General features: G+C 41.0%; 1 protein-coding gene across 4 annotated transcripts in view; it reads right to left on the minus strand.

Moving 5' to 3' along the window:
- Window positions 1–1888: 1888 nt before the first annotated feature.
- Window positions 1889–18576, minus strand: part of Slamf6 (SLAM family member 6) — a 30874-nt gene continuing 14186 nt past the window's right edge. For 2 of the 4 annotated variants that reach the window (XM_013522471.1, XM_013522472.1), the window contains 7 exons: window positions 11640–11966; window positions 6895–7158; window positions 6323–6430; window positions 6009–6038; window positions 4924–5000; window positions 2770–2850; window positions 1889–2431 (listed from right to left, as the gene is read on the minus strand). In XM_013522471.1, the coding sequence (XP_013377925.1) occupies window positions 2384–2431; window positions 2770–2850; window positions 4924–5000; window positions 6009–6038; window positions 6323–6430; window positions 6895–7158; window positions 11640–11966 (935 nt within the window). In that variant the 3' untranslated portion in view covers window positions 1889–2383. Of the gene's footprint in view, window positions 2432–2769; window positions 2851–4923; window positions 5001–6008; window positions 6039–6322; window positions 6431–6894; window positions 7159–11639; window positions 11967–12778; window positions 12797–18576 lie in introns of those variants that run through there. The other 2 variants (XM_013522473.1, XM_013522474.1) reach the window with 2 other exon arrangements.

The following is an 18576-nucleotide window of genomic DNA, read 5'->3' on the forward strand; positions in this document are numbered from 1 at the left end:
TGGGGATTTAGCTCAGCGGCAAAAGCGCCTGCCTGGCAAGCGCAAGGTCGTGAGTTCGGTTCCCGGTACCGGAGAAAATCCAAAAAAAAAAAAAAACCAAAAAAAAACCAAAAAAAAACAAAACATAACAAAAACAGAATTGGAAAACTCGAGCAAAGAAAATGGCATGAGGGCAGGCAGGGAAAGAAGTACCCTTTCTCTTTTGTTACTGTAAGAAGATTCTGAGTTTAGGAGAATAAACTCTAATAAAACAATAGTGTCATTAATAATGCCACAGTGATGATTGGCATTTCTTGAGCTCTTCTATGTGCCAGGCACTATCCCATGAGCTTCAGGTAAAGAGTTATCCCTTGGTATCCCTTGGAGATACCCCCCACAGATACCAGTCCCTTATACAAAACAGGGTAGCATTTCTGTGTAACCTGCACACATCCTCCTATGCACTTTACACAATCTCTAGATTTTATAGTACTCAATACAATGTAAATACTTGTTATATTGTACTGTTTAGGGAATAATGAGAAGAAAAAAAATACATGTTCAGTACAAATTCAGTTTAAAAAAATATTTTCAATCCACAGTTGATTGAATACAGAGACAAATCCACAATTACAAAGGGCCAGTTGTATTATCTTATTTCATTTTCACAAACCCATTACATATTCATTTATTTATTAAAAATTTTTGCTGAACACTTGTGTCTTTGTAACTTTTCTCATTTCTGAGACAAAATACCCAACACCCAGAGTTAAAGGGGAAAAGGTTTATTTGGCTCACAGTTTATAGAGGTTTCAGTTCATAATTGGATGGCTCCAAGGCAGGATGGCGTGGCATTCAGGCCTCGCAGAGGAGAAACATTCATGGCAGGCAGAAGGTAGCAAAGCAGTAAGAGCTTAACTGCATCTTTCTGCCCCTTTTATACTCTATCTAGGCTTCTGGGATTAGAGTGGTACCAAACCAACGAGTGAACTGACTTAGTAATCACACATCCTTAATCCCAGCATTGCACCATGAATCAATCTCACACTCTAGAACAAGCAACCATTGAAAAAACCCCACTATGACAGCATGACACTTTGGGGGGACATCTAGACACAAGCCATAACAACTTGCAATGTGCTAGATGCTAGGGTTACAGTAATAAAGCAGTCATCATCTCTGCTTCTGAAGAGCTTATAGTATAGTGGGAGAACTTGACATTAAGCAAATGAAAATAAATATTTAATGATGTGATAGATGACATGAGTGATGAAACAGAAAAAGAGCACTCACTTTAGATTGAGTGGCCTACGAAAGTCTCTCAGAGAAGCTGACATATTTAAGCTGAGACATAGAGAATAGCAGGCACCCAGAAGCTGGAGGAAGGGCCTTAAGGCAGATGTAAATCACTGTAATTGAGAATTTTTTCTCCCCTAGAGGAGCTGAAAGATCAGGGAAAATATACAAAGAAAAGGGGTGTGTGTAGAGGGTGGGTGTAGGAGTGGTGCTGCCTTAGTCTGGGATGGGCAAGGTCATGGAGACTGGATTTCATTCTGAATGCAGGGGTAAGCCTGCAGGACTGTAAGCAGGCAAACAAAGGATCTGATTTATATTAAAAACATTACTCTCACTATCTTGTAGAGAATGGATTGGAGGGAGACAAGAACAAAATAAGGAGAGTTGTTCAGAAGTTATTGTGATCTTCCAGGTTAGAGTTGGTGACAGTTTGGTAGGTGATAGTGGTTGAGAAGTTGCAGAGAAATGAATGGGGTCCAGACATATTTTATAGTTAGAGTCCAAAAGGCTCAGCTATGGAGAACTTGTAGGCAGGAATGACTTAGATTTCTGGCCCAGGCAATGGAGCTGATGTATTGCTATCTTTTTTTTTTTTTTTTTTTTTTTTTTTTCACAGTCTACGAGACTAATGTGCCAACATGCTAGATAATGTATCTCAGGAGGTATGTCTAGGAAATGATGTATCAGGAAATAAGTGTGGGCCCGCCCACCATCAAACACTACACACTTAACCAATGCACTATATTGTCTTTTCATTGAGTCACATCCTGCTGCTTTCTAAAATTTGAGCCATAGTTGCCTGCTGAATTATAATCTGTCAGCCATAACTCTGTTTAGTTATCAAAGAGAAAGTCAGTATGCAGGTGTGCTATCCAAAGTATGTTTCATCCTAGTCAGTTGGAAATCATTACTTGGTTCCTAGGCAGGAAGTGATGTTTCTCCTTAAGAGTTTGGCCTAGGCAAACGAGCTCAAGTCTGAAGACTGGAAGTGATGATCCTACTGAGGATTTAGTTTCTGTTACCAGAGAGTTTCTGTTACTTCTTTTTGTTGTCTCCCATGGGATCATGAGATTGGTCATCCTGATGTTCTCTGAAGCTTATCTGCAACTTACTTGTTGCTGTGAAAGGCATTTGTCCTGGGAGAAGTGGGCTTATTCTGTAGGAACAAGAGGCAAATAAAATAGGTTAATAGAGACCAGAACCTCAGCCATCACTTCATGGCTATGGCGAGATGATGGGAGAGCCCTAACAGGAGATATTAATGATACTGACAGCATGAAGCAAGATGAAATTAAAAACAACTAGGTTAAACCTCAGTTATGTTTCATGCTCTTACTTCTTGAGTATGGTTTGGTGATGTTCTGAAACTTTCTACATTCCCCCTGGAATCTGTGCATCTGTAAAAGGGACTCTTTATTTATACTTTATTAGAATAAAATAATATGTCTAGGGAGAGAGGTAAGAATATAAGAATAGGAAAAATTATGGTTTTACCTGTTTGGAATGATTAATTGTAGAATAAATTGTAACAGAATCATTGCCTTTTCCTTTTGGAAATGTTGGGATTTCCATTTTCTGTAAAAAGAATAGTATGCATTTGATTCACACAGAGATAAGAGATTCATAGGCTTATATAATAGATACATGTACACACACATATACATATCATGGTGTTATGGCTTGTGTTTAGATGTCTCCCCAAAGCCTCATGCTGTCACAGGTCAGGCTTTTTCAAAGGTGGCTGAATCCTGAGTGTGTGACTGATTCATGGTGTGATGCTAGGATTAACGGTGCTAGGATTAAGGGTGAGTGATTACTAAATCAGTTCACTGATTGTTTTGGCACTGCCCTAATCCCAGTAGCATGGATACAATATAAGGGACAGAAAAAAGCTTGTCTTACCCCTTTACTTGCTTTGCTACCTTCTGCCCACCATGAACTGTTTCTCCTCTGTGATGCCCTCTGCAATGCCATCCTGCCTTGGAGCCTGCTGATGATAGACTGAAACCTCTACTGTAAGCCAAATAAACCTTCCTCCCTTAACTTTGGATGTTGGGTGTTTTGTCTCAGCAATGAGAAAAGTAACTAAGACATTTGAGAAAGCAATGTGACAAAATAGGAAATACATCAAAGTTTTTGGAGAAAAACTCAAAAGAAGTGTTTAGTAAGAGGAGCTGGAGGCGAACTGCCACCAACTCAGACCTGCAAAACTGTCATGGCATTTTCTGATCCCCAAACAAAAGAGCAACAGCACAGTAAACCGGGGGGCTCAAGAACCAGAGAAATAAAGAGACAGAATGGCTGTCTTGTTTTGTAAAGGGAGGGAAGCGCTCTTGTCCTGTGTCCAACTACACTCTCTCCTTTATTTTTAAGAACTGTCTTGTATACCAGATGATTGTTGTATTACATCTTTTGTCTCAGGTTTTCACTAGCTGGAGCTGGAGCTGCCCAGTTTCCCCACCCTGATTGTCCCTATCCTTCTATCTGGTCACCATGTTATTGAGGTCTTCTCAGGCACCAGAAATTGGCAGATTAGGGACATCTGGCCTTCTGAATGGCTCTGTGTGAATATAGTTTGGCTATATCAACAGAAGTCCTCCTGTAGCTTGAAGATCTTGTTCATAAATTTTGACCTTTTAAATTAATGAAATAATATTGAAATTAATGAAAGAATATTTAGAGAATTATTAAGGCCTCAGAAACTCTCCAAAGTATAATTTTTTTTTTTGGCTAAAGAAAAAACTAACAAATTGGCCAGAGATTAGTTTTTTGATTTGCTGAAGCGTCTCAATTTGCCTTCAACAGGAATTGGCAAGTGAGAGTGTCTCTTTTTGTCCCCTCTTCAAGGAGCCTACCTCACAAGCAGGGGCTGAACCTTGCAAGGGGCTGAGCCAGGGGAATCTGGTGGGGGAAACTCAAGATTTCCAGCTGAGCTACCATTTCCATCACCTTCACAATGCTAGGTTTTCAGAGAACTGGCCTCACAGAATGTACTGTATAGTGTTATTTAGCACATGCTACCACAGGTGCTCTATGTTAGGGGGGTGAGGACGGAAGAGTGACAGACAAGTTCCTGGTGCTTGATAAGCAATAGGCAGTAACAGGACATCCTGTGGTGTTACTAGGAGAGATGGGAGGAGTGAAGGCTGCTCATGGCTTTAGTGTCCTCTATTATGGAGAAGCTGTGGGTTTTCACCTCTTTTCCATTCCTGAGAGACTAATTCTAAGCTACCTGAAAGGCCCTCACTCCAGCATGAGGAAACTCTTCTTTGGAACCCTCTCCTTTGGAAACCTTCAAACTTATAGGAACTGATCTGTTTAGCAAATATTTACTGAATGTTGTGCTGAACTATAGGGGGAGAGAGAGGAAGATCTACTTTGCACAACCATGCTGCAGGCTATGCTGCAGGGACAAGACCTATGGATGCCGAAAAAGTTAGAGAACATCAGAAAGCAAGCAGAAATACCCATTCCCTTAGAGGGACCACAGGGACACTAGAATGGTCCTGCACACAGCTTTGCATCTTTGTTGTTCCCTCCTCTCCCCTAACTAGCTGATATCATCTGGATGAATCAGATGATTGTGTTGACAAGTTTGTGGCTAATCATGGCAAGAATAGAAACAGCAATGGAATGTAAAGGACTCACCGAGTATGGATGAGTGACATGCGCATACACAGTGCTCCCTGGAGAGATGGAAGCAAGCTCTATGTTCTCTGAGGGCTCTGTTGTTAACATAAAAGGCATCATCAGTGACAGGACACTGGGACTCCTCCCCCAGGTCTGCATCTTCCCCAGAGTACTTTCCCTCCCCAAAGAAGCACTTGCTCAAAGTCTGGCTCTTCCATTGGGCCCATTCTTTTTTTTTTTTTTTTTTTTTTTGACAGTCTTTGGAGCTCTGGGTTGAAGCAGAGCATCCTCAGTCATGTGGTTTACTTCTGCCCTCATATTTTGGATGGGTGGATGATCTTGAGGTGCCTTGAAGCTTCAGCCTCTCCCTCAAGCTCTCCTACATGTGGAAAACAAAGTGGCACTGTTGGCAGAAGGGGGATCTACCAAGCATAAAACAGCCAATGAATCCCTATGTATAATGCCATTAAGCTTTCAGAGGCTCTTAGAGTGGGTTTGATTAACCTAGAGATGAAGAACTTCTGGCTCAGAAAGCTCAAGTGACTTGTGTAAAGTCACACAGGAAATGATGGGACAGGGACGCAAATGCTTATTTTCTGACTCTAGACCTCGTGCCCTTTCCTCAACACTGTATCTGTATGTCTCACCTACAGAGTGAAATTCAAAGTCTATCTGAGTCCAGAACCTGCGTTCCCATCTCTATACCACGATTTTCATTTGATATCACAGTATGTCTTCCACTGCCCAAACCTTGGCCAAACACCATTGGTGAAGTCAGGCAGTTTGGCTTTTGTCTTTGATATTCAGATCTCACCCCCTGCCTTGGATTGGCTGGGTGGCAATGGACAGATTGTGAGCCTTTTCACCGTACTTATTTTCTCCATCAAAAGGAAGGGGAACAACCCTGATTTTGACATGAGAAACTGTGAAGGACATCGCAGGTCTCACGGTTACAAGTTATCTCCCCTCACACCATGGGGTCCCTCTGAACAGTGACATTCTGACTCTCTTCTCTCATTGTCCAACCCTCTGTTTAGCGCCTTTCTGCTTGCATTTGGTTCTCTCTCTCTTTATGATTGCCACCGAAGAGTCTGGATGCTCACCAGAATGCTGGGTAGGCAAATGAAGGGAGCCTGAAAAATGAAATCAGGTCATCAAAATGTGTGACTGCAGTGAAAGAGACCTTTGACCTCCTCCCCCAGGGTGTTCTGTAGAGAATGTGGGTCCCAGTGGGGTGCCTCCCTTAGGACGTTAGCAGATGCACGGTCACACCCTGGGAATCACCGCAGTGGACGCGCTGAACCGAGGTTCGCATTCTCCCTCCCTTCACCTGTCCTCCACGACAGAGCCTTGGCAATCAGAGGCTACCGACTGCAAACCTGAAACCTGGAGGAGAGACAAGAAGGAAGGAACTTGCCTGTTTTTTTCTTGTAAATGAGTATCAAGGCAATGATGATTATAAATATCACACAAACTGTTATCAAGGTTAGATTTTTCCACTGTAGATTTTCTTTAGTTAAAATACCTGAAAAGAGAAAACAGAAGTGGAGTTTCTTGAGGCACATCAGGTAAGGCCCGGTGTGTTTTTTCCAGGGCCTTCACTGAGCCCCTTCTAGGTTTCCTGCAGCGGGGGGGCTGGGTGCTTCTTACCCAGAGCTTTGGGGCTCAGATGAGCTCTCTGGGGAGTGGGATTCTGTGTGGCAGCAGGGCAGGGCGGGACTTGGGAGAGACGGGCGGGATGGGGGAAGACATCTTGCCTTCCTCAAGCCTTTGTTCCGGGAGGAGGGGAAGCCTTTGTTCTTGGGAAGGAGGAGGAAGAAAGGAGAAACCTCTGGGAGGAAGTGAGAGGCACAGAACTCCAGCTGTCCTCTCCCAGGTCCTGTGTGGCTGCCTCCCGCTGCCACTGTTTGGGACTCACGCAGCCCGTGAAGACGTGCCGCCCCCCATGGCTGCTCAAGGCTCTCAGAGAGACCCGAGGACACCCGTTACCTTTACAAAGATTCTTGGCAGAGACAGGGCAAGATAAATTGCTGACAGGGTTCTCCGCTACGCACACGTAGCTCTGGTCCCTGGAATCCTTGGAGTCCCAGGAGACAGTGAGGTTTGGCTCACTCAGAGAGGTATTTTCTGAGAGCTGCCACCCAAATGAGACAGCGTCATTTACGTTCTCCACAGAGCAAGTCAGGTAGATCTTGCAGGTTCCATTCCCAGACAACTGAATGTGATGAGAAACTTGTAAGTTATGCAGTCGCCCTGTATACAGAGGAAAGACTGGAGTTCAGGACAAATGGTTTGGATCCTTCACACCTATGTTTTTTTTTTTTTTGGTTTTGGTTTTTTTCCGGTACCGGGAACAGAACTCACAACCTTGTGCTTGCCAGGCAGGCGCTTTGCCGCTGAGCTAAATCCGCAGCCCCACACCTATGTTTTGTATACAATCTCTGCTTATGCCATGGTCTGTATACTCTAAAAGCTCTGCTTGTGTTGCCTAACTGCTGCTGGCAAGGTTTGGGGAGACCAAATGAAGGGACATCAGTATGAGACAAGGTAACAAGTGGGAGAGATGGGAAGGGAGAGACTGGGTTATCACCAACTGTTTGGGGAATTTAGGGCTGGCCGCTTTAACTTTCTCGGGTACCTTTTAGTGCTTGGACATTGCCCCTTGAAAAGACAGTAGAGATTAAGTTGGTGGCCCTGAGGCAAGAGCAAGCAGGCATCCCCGGGGAGCACAGAGATGTGATTATATTCAGCCATTTGAGATGACACAAGATACAGAAATTTTCAAGACCAAAGACTAGAAAACATTGTCAAGAAGAATGTTAGTCGCTGTGAATCATTGGGCAAGTGAGAGCAAAACAAGCCAATGCCCCTGACCTTGTCGGAGTCCGAAGGTCCAGGTGAGACGACTCAAAAAAGAAAAGAATGACTTCAACTCTCTGATTAGAAAGGACTGACTAATGTTTTAAACTTAATCAATGGAGCAACAGTTAGGTATTATATACAACCTACTTATGCCTTGTCAGAATGGAGTTTTTGTGGACTGGAAGGGTGTTGGACTAGAGGCAGGAAAATCTGGGATAGGGTCTTGGCTGTGTCATTTACTGGTTACATGACCATGGACAAATTGTTAATATAACCAGGACTGGATTTCCTTATCTGGAAAAATCAAACAATAATACCTACTTTTTAGGTAAGTATGAGGATTAAATGAGACAGTGCCTAATAGAGGTGGCAAATATTTGGTATGAGTGCCATATCCCATGTCCACAGCTAACCTCAAAAACCTATGTTGTTACTTTTTCCCACTTATTAAGTATATATCTGTCTACCTGAATATATCTCAAATTCACAAACTCAACTTCTTTTTTCTTCAGTCCTAGGGACTGAACCCAGGGCCTTCACACTGAGCTACATTTCTTCGCCCATTTTTAAATTTTGAGACAGTGTCTAAGTCTCTAAATTACCCAGGTTGGGCTTTAATTTGCAATTCCCTTCCTCAGCCTTCAGAGTAGTGGGATTATAGGTATGTGCCACCATACCCAGCTTTTTTTTTTTTTCTTTTTCTTTTTTTGGAACCAGGAATCAAACTCAGGATCTTGTGCTTGCCAGGCAGGCGCTTTGCCACTGAGCTATATCCCCGGCCCAATACTCAGCTTTAAATTCAACATTTTAAGAAGGATTTCTGCTTTTCTGTCCAAAACCTGCTCAATCTATAGCTTTCTCCACCTTAGTGCATGATAACTATATCCTTCCAGATATTCAGGCCAAAAGCCCAAGGTCATCTGTGATCCGTCTCATCCTCTCATACCACCATAAGAAGAATTCCTGGTGACTTTACCTTCTAAATGTATCCAGATCCCATTCTTTTGCCTGGATTATTGTAATGACCTCCTAATTGGTCTGTTGGTCCATTGGCTTCTCAAAGTAGCCAATGGCATCCTTTAAACAGGTTGTTTGAATCATATTATTCCTTGTAAAACTCCAGTGGCTCACAGTCTCACTGAGACTAGAAACCAAAGGTTTTTTTTGGGGGGGGGGTGCTGGGAATTGAACTCAGGACCTTGTGCTTGCCAAGCAGGTGCTTATGCCACTGAGCTATATCCCTGGCCCTAGTAGCTAAAGTTTTGCTGTGGCTTTCAGAGCCTTATGTGATGCAGCTTCCTATTTCCTTTCTGATAAAATTTTCTACAGCTCCCTTATTCACTGTGCTCCTTGATGTTCGGCCTCCTTGATATTCCATAAGCACCTCAGGCACCTGTGCAGATGGCTCTTCCTCTAGGCATCTGCATGGTTCACTTTATTATTGCTGACAAACCTTGGCTCAAATGTCATGCTTTCTATGAGGCCTATTCTGACCACCCCGCTTAAAAGTGATCCCTGATCCCTGGCACTTTTGATGTTCCTTATGCTGTCCTAATCTTTCTGTCTCTGTCTCTGTCTCTGTCTCTGTCTCTGCCTCTCTCTCTCCATGTAACTCATGCCTTTTTTCTTAACATACTGTATTATGTGTTTATAAATTATGTGTATTATTTATTGCCAGAATTCCAGCTCCATGAAGGCAGAGATTTTTTGTATGCCTGATGTGTGCGAAGTATCTAGAAGAGTGCCTTATACTGTGCATTTCCCATGGCCAATGAATATTGTTGACTTAATGCATAAACTTAGTATGTATTCAACATCTTTCTTAACATCGAACTCTAGTCAAGCACTCATCATTAATTGATATTGGTCTATAGAAGTGAGTCTTTGCCACCCCTATCCTGGCACATACAGAATGTTTGGTCAATGTTTTAAAAACAAAAACATATTTCATCCTCTGAAACTCCTTTGCACTATTGTAAAACAAGTTGGTGTGACTTATGCATCCCTTTATATATGTGTCTCTGAAGGAGAGATACTCTAAAAATCTCAGGAAAGAGGTTGGCATTGACCCTCGGATTGCAGTTGTTGCAGGAGACATCATGCCCCATCTTCTCAGTAGTGTCAGAAGGACACTATCTCTGCAAATGGGATGCATCCTGGGACGCCACTATGTGTGTCTCATTTCCTTTCAGGGTCCAGCACTGTCTTGATGATCACTGATCAACCAGGGTGATCCTCCTGTACTTGCTTGAAGGATGATTCCCCTCAAAGATATGTCCATGTCTTAAATCTCAGAATCTGTGAATATTACCTTACTTGGATAAGGGGTCTTTGCAAAAGGAATTAAATTAGATGAAATCATTCTGGATTATCTGGATGGAGCCTAAATCAAATAACAAGTTATCATATAAGAGAAAAGCAGAGGAATATTTGAGACAGACAGAAGAGAATAAAGTGCAGAGAAGAAAAGAGGCAATGCTATAAAGAGACTGGAGTGATACAGCCACAAACCAAACCAGAATGCTGACAGCAACCAGAAGCTAGAAGGGGCAAAGAATAGATAGCCTTCCAGGGTCTTCAAAGGGAGCGTTGCCTTGTTCATACCTTGATTTTAGACTACTCACCCTGAGAACTTTAAAAGAATACATTTTTGTTCTTTTAGGCCAGAAAATCTGTGGTATTTGGTTTTGGCAGCTGCAGGAAATGAATACCTGCCCTGACGTCATGTTCTTTCCAGGACATGACATTGACTAACCTAACAATGGTAAATTCATCAAATATTCCAGGGATACTAAAGGTTAACAAATAACACAAATGTGGAGACTTTTTTTTTTTTCTTTTTGAGACAGGGTCTCACCATGTAGTTCAGGCTGGCCCTGAGCTCACTTTGTAGTCCAGGCTGGTATTGAACTTGTAATGATCCTCCTGCTTCAGCCTCCCGAATGCTGGGGTAACAGGTGTGCACCACCACGTCCAGCAAGACCTTTTAACAGTGCTTTTTAAAAAAGCTATCTATTAATCCAAATGGATTTTAGCTCTTTGGGGCTTTTTGGTGGGACTTATAGAATTTCAGTGGTCTTCAAAATTGTCTTGTCTGATGGTCAACTTAATGTTTGAATAATGCTTGAATCCCTTGCAAAGTAATTATCTAATCCATTCATCATTGATTTTTTTTTATCTCTTAGATAGATTCATAAACCATCTAATAGTTTTCTTAATTTTATGTTGAGAATATTTTCATTCTTTAGTCTTGGGGAAACCATATTTTTTGACTAGTGATCAACAACATGAGCTACCTGGAGAAAATGTTGTTAGAAATTCAATAACTTTTTCCCTTTATTGGTTCACGTGTACAGAGGACTCTTGAGGGAGATTATTGTTTTGTACACAGACCATTCTATTAGGTCAGGTGAGTCTTTAGGGAAAGTGAAGTATTGTGGCAGGCTGGTTATGTGGGAGGTGGTACCACTTACCTGCTCTGTGATCAGGGGTATGTTACTGTGACTGAAGAGATAAGGTACTGTACTTATTTCAAGGAGTCTTTTTGAGGATTACATGACAGATACATGTTGTGCTCACATTAATGACACTATAAATATTAATTTGACTACAATTCTAGTTGAAAGGGACCATGTTTTGGATGAGGGGGGCTGAGGTGATTCTGCGTAGAAAACCACAAGATTTGGGTTCTATTCTATTCAACTCTGCTACTGTCTGGCTGTGCAATGCCACTGAGTTTGCTTAACTGCTGGATCTCATTCTGACTCCAAATGCCATCCTCCTTACCATTAGGCACACCTGTAGTCACATAGGGTTGAAATATGTCTTTTAAAAAAAGTTTATACATAAATAAACCCCCCATTTAGACTCACCAAAGACCCTTAGAACATAATTGGAAAACATCTTTTCATCTGAGTTTCTCGTGTGTATCTGGGCTCGGTAAGATCCTGAGTCTGTCCTTGTGAGGTTGTGGAAATGTAAGGAACAAGATTTGGTGCAGTTCGTTTTCTTGTTATGATTGAAAATCAGGACCTCTGGACTTCCAGATGGCTGGCACATAGTGATATATGAGTTATTGTGACTCCAGATGATCATACTGATGTTCTCTTCTGCTGGAAACTTTAGGGGAAGAGTTACTGACTCCCCCACAACCCCATTCACCATCACTGGGATTAAGCTGCTCTGTGAAATTGCATTCCCTGTAGACACAGAAGAAAAAGACTACAAAACTGTTCTTGACAACTGTCCCCAACCCCTTAAAGTCTCCCAGTCAGTCACAGATCTCCCATGTTGAGCCCAAGAATGTGGGACATAGAGCCAGGTGTGGTGGCACATGCTTATAATCCTAGCATTCTGGGAAGGTCATAAGTTCCAGCCCAGTCTGGACAACTTGTCTGAAAATAAAAATTTCTTGAAAGGGCTGAGGATGTAGCTTGGTGTGAAGGCCCTGAGCCCAATTCACAGTAGTACAACAATAACCAGAAAACCCCAAACAACAAGAAAACCATAACCAAACCAAATAAAAATCAGGCAAAAAAAATCTATTCTGGTAGAAGTCAAGAGAGTGGCTACCTTTGAGAAGGAGAGAAAGGTAGGGGTAGGGAAAGTAATATACAGGGGAGAATTAGGGTTTCTTGTAATGTTCTATGTCTTGATCTGTGTCTGCTACACAGATATTTAGTTTATGATAATTCATTGAGCTAATACTTAGGATCCTTACAGTTTTCTCTTTGTATTAAAAAACATTTAAGATAAAACTCATTTAAAATTTAAAACAGCAAACAAACTAACCCAAAGCAAAATCACTGTAATAGCTTGTAAGGATGGTTATGAATCAATCCCAGCATTATCTAGATCCAGCCACCTCTGAAAAAGCTGAGCCTATGACTGGATGAGGCTTTGAGGGAATATCTAGACACAAGCCATAACTTTCTACCTCCAGCCCCCTAAAAGACTTATGCATATCTCTTTATACATTTAGTCCATCTCTAAGAGTTGCCAAAGTCTTAACTGTTTCAGGATTGCTGAAAAGTCCAACTCCAAAGTCTCCTCTGAGATTTAAAGTAAACTCTTAGCTGGGAGCTCCTGCACAAATGAAAAGAAAGTTAAACACTTCCAACATTCGGTGGCACAAGATAGAAATTTCCTTCCAAAAGTTACAAACAAGAGGATGGCAAGGAATGGGAACAAAGCAAGATCAAAATCCATCCGGGTAAACATTAAATTCCATGGTGCCACTTCCAGCATCCTAGGCAATCTGTAACAAGTTGTGAACTCCAAAAGGCTTGTGTGGCTCCACCTCTATGGCACTTCTGGTGGTTGTAGCTCTTGTGGCTTTTCTCCTGGGTGGCTCTGCTTCACCATTGTAGTTTTCCTCTGACAATTGTAGAGGATTTTCCTCTACAATTTCCTCTACTAATTTTCCTCTGACAATTTCCTCTACTAGTTTTCCTCTGACAATTGTAGAGGATTTTCCTCTACAATTTCCTCTACTAATTTTCCTCTGACAATTTCCTCTCACCATTGTAGTTTTCCTCTGGCTGCTCCAATCTTCTAGGGTCTCCACTGCACCTTTAGTTTCACAGTCACAGCTTCATACACTGTCCTCTCAGGGGCACACTGCCTGGCCTCCCGGTGGCCTTCTTCTGAAATCTCTGTAGAGGCCTTCCTGACCCCAAAACTCTTGCATTCTGCATGCACCTAAAACCAGCACCTCATGGATGATGTCAAGATCTGCAGCCAGTTGGAGCAATAGCCAGGTTTCTTTCTCTCTTGGCTATAGGGATCAAGTGCCTAAATGTCTGAGTACTCTGAACCCAGTTCTGAGAAACAGATACTCTAGACCACTGCTATTCTAGAACATAGTGCTCTGGGGTTTTCTTCTGAAAGCAGTCCTTCACCTTTGCATCTATGAGGCTGCAAAGGGTGGAACCTTTCTGCTTCTTATGCTTCCCTAAAGCCATCTTTTCTGTTATTTTCTTTTGAAACACTTGTCTTTTTCTTGCTAGTCTTTTCTGTGATGATTTCTCCTCTGGTCCATCTTTCCAAGCTGCAACTTTTACAAGAGTTTTCTTTCTGGCCAACCTCACATTTAGGATCATTATCTGGGCTCTTTTCTATTGATTCTCAACATAAATCTGGCTAAAAGCCCCCAACAGTAGTCATGCCACCATCTCAACATTAGACTGCCTTGAAATTTCTTCTGCCAGATTAATTAGTCCACTGTCCTTAATCTCAGTCTCAGGCAAAGTCTCTGGACATGACCAAAATACAGATAAAATTAATGTCAAGGAATAACACATATCATGTGGGGTCCAACAGCCATTGCAGTCCTTCCCAGCAGAAACCTCCTGAGCCTGGTCTTTACTGGAAGAATTTGTATCAGCCTTCTGTTCTTCTGTGCTCTGACCAGAATCTCCCATCAAATACAGCCACAAGTGTTCCAGCTGTACTTTTTCAGCCAGCATCTCCAAACCTTTCCACAAGCCAGTCCCAGGGGCTCCTAAACCATGTGGTCAGGTGCAGTCACAGCAATGATCCTACTTTTCTGGTACCAAATCTGTCTTAGTTACTTTTCACTTGTTGAGATAAAATATCTGACACTCAAAGTTAAAGGAGGAAAAGTTTATTTGGCTTACAGTTCATAGAAGTTTCAGTCCATGGTTGGCTGGCTCCAAGACAGGGTGCCACATGGTAGAGAGGCATTGCAGAGGAGAAACAGTTCATTGCAAGTGGGAGACAGCAAAAGCAAGCAAGGGATGACCATGGCTCTTTCTATGCCTTATATCTTACCCAGGCTACTTGAGGTGGGTACCACTGACACCCCTAATCCAAGTGTCCATGAACCTAGCATTGCACCATGAATCAATACCAGCATCACACACTCTAGATTCAGCCACCTCTGAAAAAGCCCCACCTATGACTGGATGAGGCTTTGGGGGAACATCTAGACACAAGCCTTAAAAGAGGGGAAAAGTAGGGCTAGAGAGAGTTGCACACTGTACCCAACCACAGTGGACTAAAGGGAATAAATAGACTTAAACAGTTGCAGAGATCACCATCAAGGAAAGGGGGCTGGGAATAAAGATCTCACTGAAATTAGTGGAGAACTGAGTGCTTGGCAGTCCTGCTGTGCTATTCCTCCACACTCTGAATCAATTGAAAGTTTCTGATCATAAGACAGCGTCAAAATATTTGGCTAGCCATACCCATAGGACCATGGCTGTAATCTAATGGAACAGTGCTTGATCAGAGAGGACTATCTTTTTTACATCTTTGTGTGCTTTAATTTTTTTAAAAATTATTTCTTTCTTTTTTAAACTTATCTCCTTTTATTTTATTTTGTATTATTTTTATTTTCTTCTTCTTTAGTCTCTTTTGATCTGATATATAAAAATATATATCACATATATTTACATGTAATATATATAGTTTAGTGTCTATGTAGGTAAAACAGAGAATAAGAATTAATAAATGCATTAGTTTAAAAAAATATCTTTAATGGTCATATGAAGGTAACCACCAAGAAAACATGTATATGGAGGATCCAAATGCAAGCTCTTGTGTCTTGCCAGTCTCTGATCATACTTTCCTACCTCCTCTCTTTCTCCTTCACCCCTGCAAAACTTTGCAGCCTCTCAAACCTTTCCCCTCATTTCAAACAAAATATCATCATCAAAATCCTATATTTTTCCTTACTTTCAGTTCCTTGATTCCTTTTTCTTGGAACTATTTTATCTCTTTTTTCTTTCTTACTCCTTCCATTATCCTCTACTTCTCAACCTAATTTAGTGACTGGGACTGATTCCATTACACTGAGGAGGTGAAGAAGTGAATAAATATCAAAATATAACCAAATCTAAGGACACATCACAGGGAGATAGCATCTAACTAAAGAAATCTCTGCAGTAGTGACAGAGTTCACTATCTTAACTGATCTTCAACCTGCAGCACAGAAACAATGGAAAGATGAGAAAGCAAGGCCACAAGATGCCTCCAAAACTCCCTATCTTCCCAAAAGTTGATTTCACAGGCACCAAGGTAGAAGAAGCTACAGGCAAAGAACTGAAGAACAAAATGTTTGAAGAAATAAAAGAGAAAAAATATAGGCAAAGTCAGAAGATGTTTAGCAAGTTTAAAGAGGATTTAATCAAATAAATAAATAAAGCATTTAACTAATAAAATGTTCAATGAGCTCAAAGAAGAGACAGCAACAAACCAAGTTAAGACAATATTAGATATAATGATAATACGGGTAAAGAATTAGAAATTATGAAAATAAAGCAAGTACAAATACAAGATATGAAAAATTCAGTGGAAAGCATGAGTAGCAGATTGACCAACATGAAATCAGAGTGTCAGAAATTGAAGAGAAAACTGGTGTAACAGATCATGTACAATGGTATCCTAAAAATGACCAAGACACCATGGAAGCTGTACCCAGCAGCTGCTAGATGACTAAAACAACAATTACATCAACACCCACAATTCTCAACCTCAGAATTATAGGAATAAAGAATATAATTAGAATATAGCTCAAAAGGTAAAAAAATTCATTCATCGAAATATTACATAAAATTTCAAATATGGAAGGAGAATTCAATACTTAAGTACAAAAGGCATATGGAATCCTGATAGGCACTACCAGAAAATAACTTCTCCATGACGGAACATCATCAAAATTCCAGAATGTCAACAAAAAGAGAATAGTAGGAGCTGTTAGAGAAAAGTAAGTAACCTATAAAGTCAAGCCTATCAGAATAATTGAATTTCTCAGCACAAACCTTAGAGGGCAGGAGAGTTTACAGCAAAGTTTCTCAAGCCCTAAAAGAAAATAGTTGTCACCCAGACTTCTATATCCTTTATGATTGACAGAGAAGTAAAGACTTACCATGACAAGGAAATTCTAAAGAAACACATGACCACTAAACCAACACTGCAGAAAAAAACTTAAGGGACTCCTAGACAGAGACAAGGAGGTTACCAATATCAAAGGAGCCCAAAGAAAAGTATACATCTAACTAGGAAAGATAGTTAACAAAAGGAAAAAAAGAAAGAATTCAGACTGGAAAAATAATTTAATGACAGGTTATTGTTAATACCTTACAATAACTCTCAATATGAATAGTCTTAACACCTCAATGAAAAGAAGTAGACTTACAGGTTGGATAAAAAAATCCATCCATATGTTTCCTACAAGACACCCACTTTATCCCAGAAAAGCACATAGATTGAAAGGGAAAGGATGGAAAAGGATACATGCAACTGGAGCCCATTAGCAAGTAGGAGTAGCTATGTTATTTTCAGACCCAGAAGACTTCAAGCCAAAACTGATCAAAAGAAGGGAAGATGACCTTTACATACTGCTAAGTGAAACAATTCAGCTGGAGGAGATAACAATTTCAAATGTATATATACACCAAATAGTGGCACACCCAATTTTGTAAAATAAAAACTACTGAATGTAACCAAAGAGACAGCCACCAACACAATCCTAGCAGGAACTTTAAAACCCCACTCTCAAAATTAGACAAGTCAACCAGACTAAAAAAAAAATCACCAAAAACTATCAGGGTTAAACCATGTCACTGAACAAATAGGCTTAACAGATACCTACAGAATGTTTTATCCAACAACAGAATAGAGTATACATTTTTCTCAGCAGCACATACAACTTTCACCAAAATATACAGTAACTTAGGCCATAAAACAGGCTTAAATAAATACAAGAAGATTGAAATAACTTCTTGCTATCATTGGATCATTGTGGAATGAAGCTAGAAATCAACAAAACAAAACAACAACAACAAAATCCAAACAAAGAAAAACCCCACAGAAACTACACAAATACACAAAGATTAATATATTATTAAATAATTATGGATCTCAGAAGACACAGGAATGAAACAAAAATTTCTCTAGAATCAGATGACAGTGAGGTGGTCCAGTGTCACTGCACAGAGTGGTCACCAAGACCCTGGTGCTGCTGCTGTGGGCATCCCCAAGTCCTGAGTCACTAGGCAGGAGCCCACTAATTTATGTATTTTAAGAACTATGGTTGACATGTGGGAAGATCTGGGACTTGGTAACTGGCTCCACTGGAGGAATCCTGGTGCTTGGCCCCTCTGCCTACACCATGGGACCCAGCAACTGACACTTTTCTCTCAATTATTTTTCTTTCTCTCTCTCTCTCTCTTTCTTTCTTTCTCCTCCCTTTTCTAAATGGCTGGAAAGCACTCCAGCCTCAGACAACTAGTCCCATCCAAACCAAGAGACCAAGTTCAAATAATCCTTTGAATACTCCTTTATGCTTTCTTTTCTACCCCCTTCTCTACTTTCCCAAACCCTGCATGACTATCTTTTGTCCTCCAGGCTTGCTTCTACTTCCTTCCCAGTTATCTGAGTTTCATACATTATCCTCACTGAATTTCCCCCACCACAGGGTAAAACCTCTCTACCAAGGGGAAATACTTTGCATACAAACTCTTAATTTACAATCAGTTCTGTTATATAACTATGGACTTTGCTCCTATGGTCTCAAGTACAAAAACAATATTTACTACAGTGTGCCAGTTTCTAAATTGTTATTGCTAATTTTACTGCTTTAGCTAGGATGTCCTATCTGTTGTAATCAGTTCTTGTCCCCTCTTTAACAATACTGGGAAGCTCTGGGATAATTACCCCAGCACAGCCCTACACTGAAGGACTGGGGACTGAGCCAAACAGATACCAACATCCCATTCTATTAACTGGGAAGGTAGGATTTTGGGACAGACTCAAACCAAAAATCTCCTACACATGGAAGACACC

Source organism: Chinchilla lanigera, unplaced genomic scaffold (assembly GCF_000276665.1).
Source record: "Chinchilla lanigera isolate Chin_1 unplaced genomic scaffold, ChiLan1.0 scaffold00067, whole genome shotgun sequence".
Taxonomy (NCBI): Eukaryota; Metazoa; Chordata; class Mammalia; order Rodentia; family Chinchillidae; genus Chinchilla; species Chinchilla lanigera.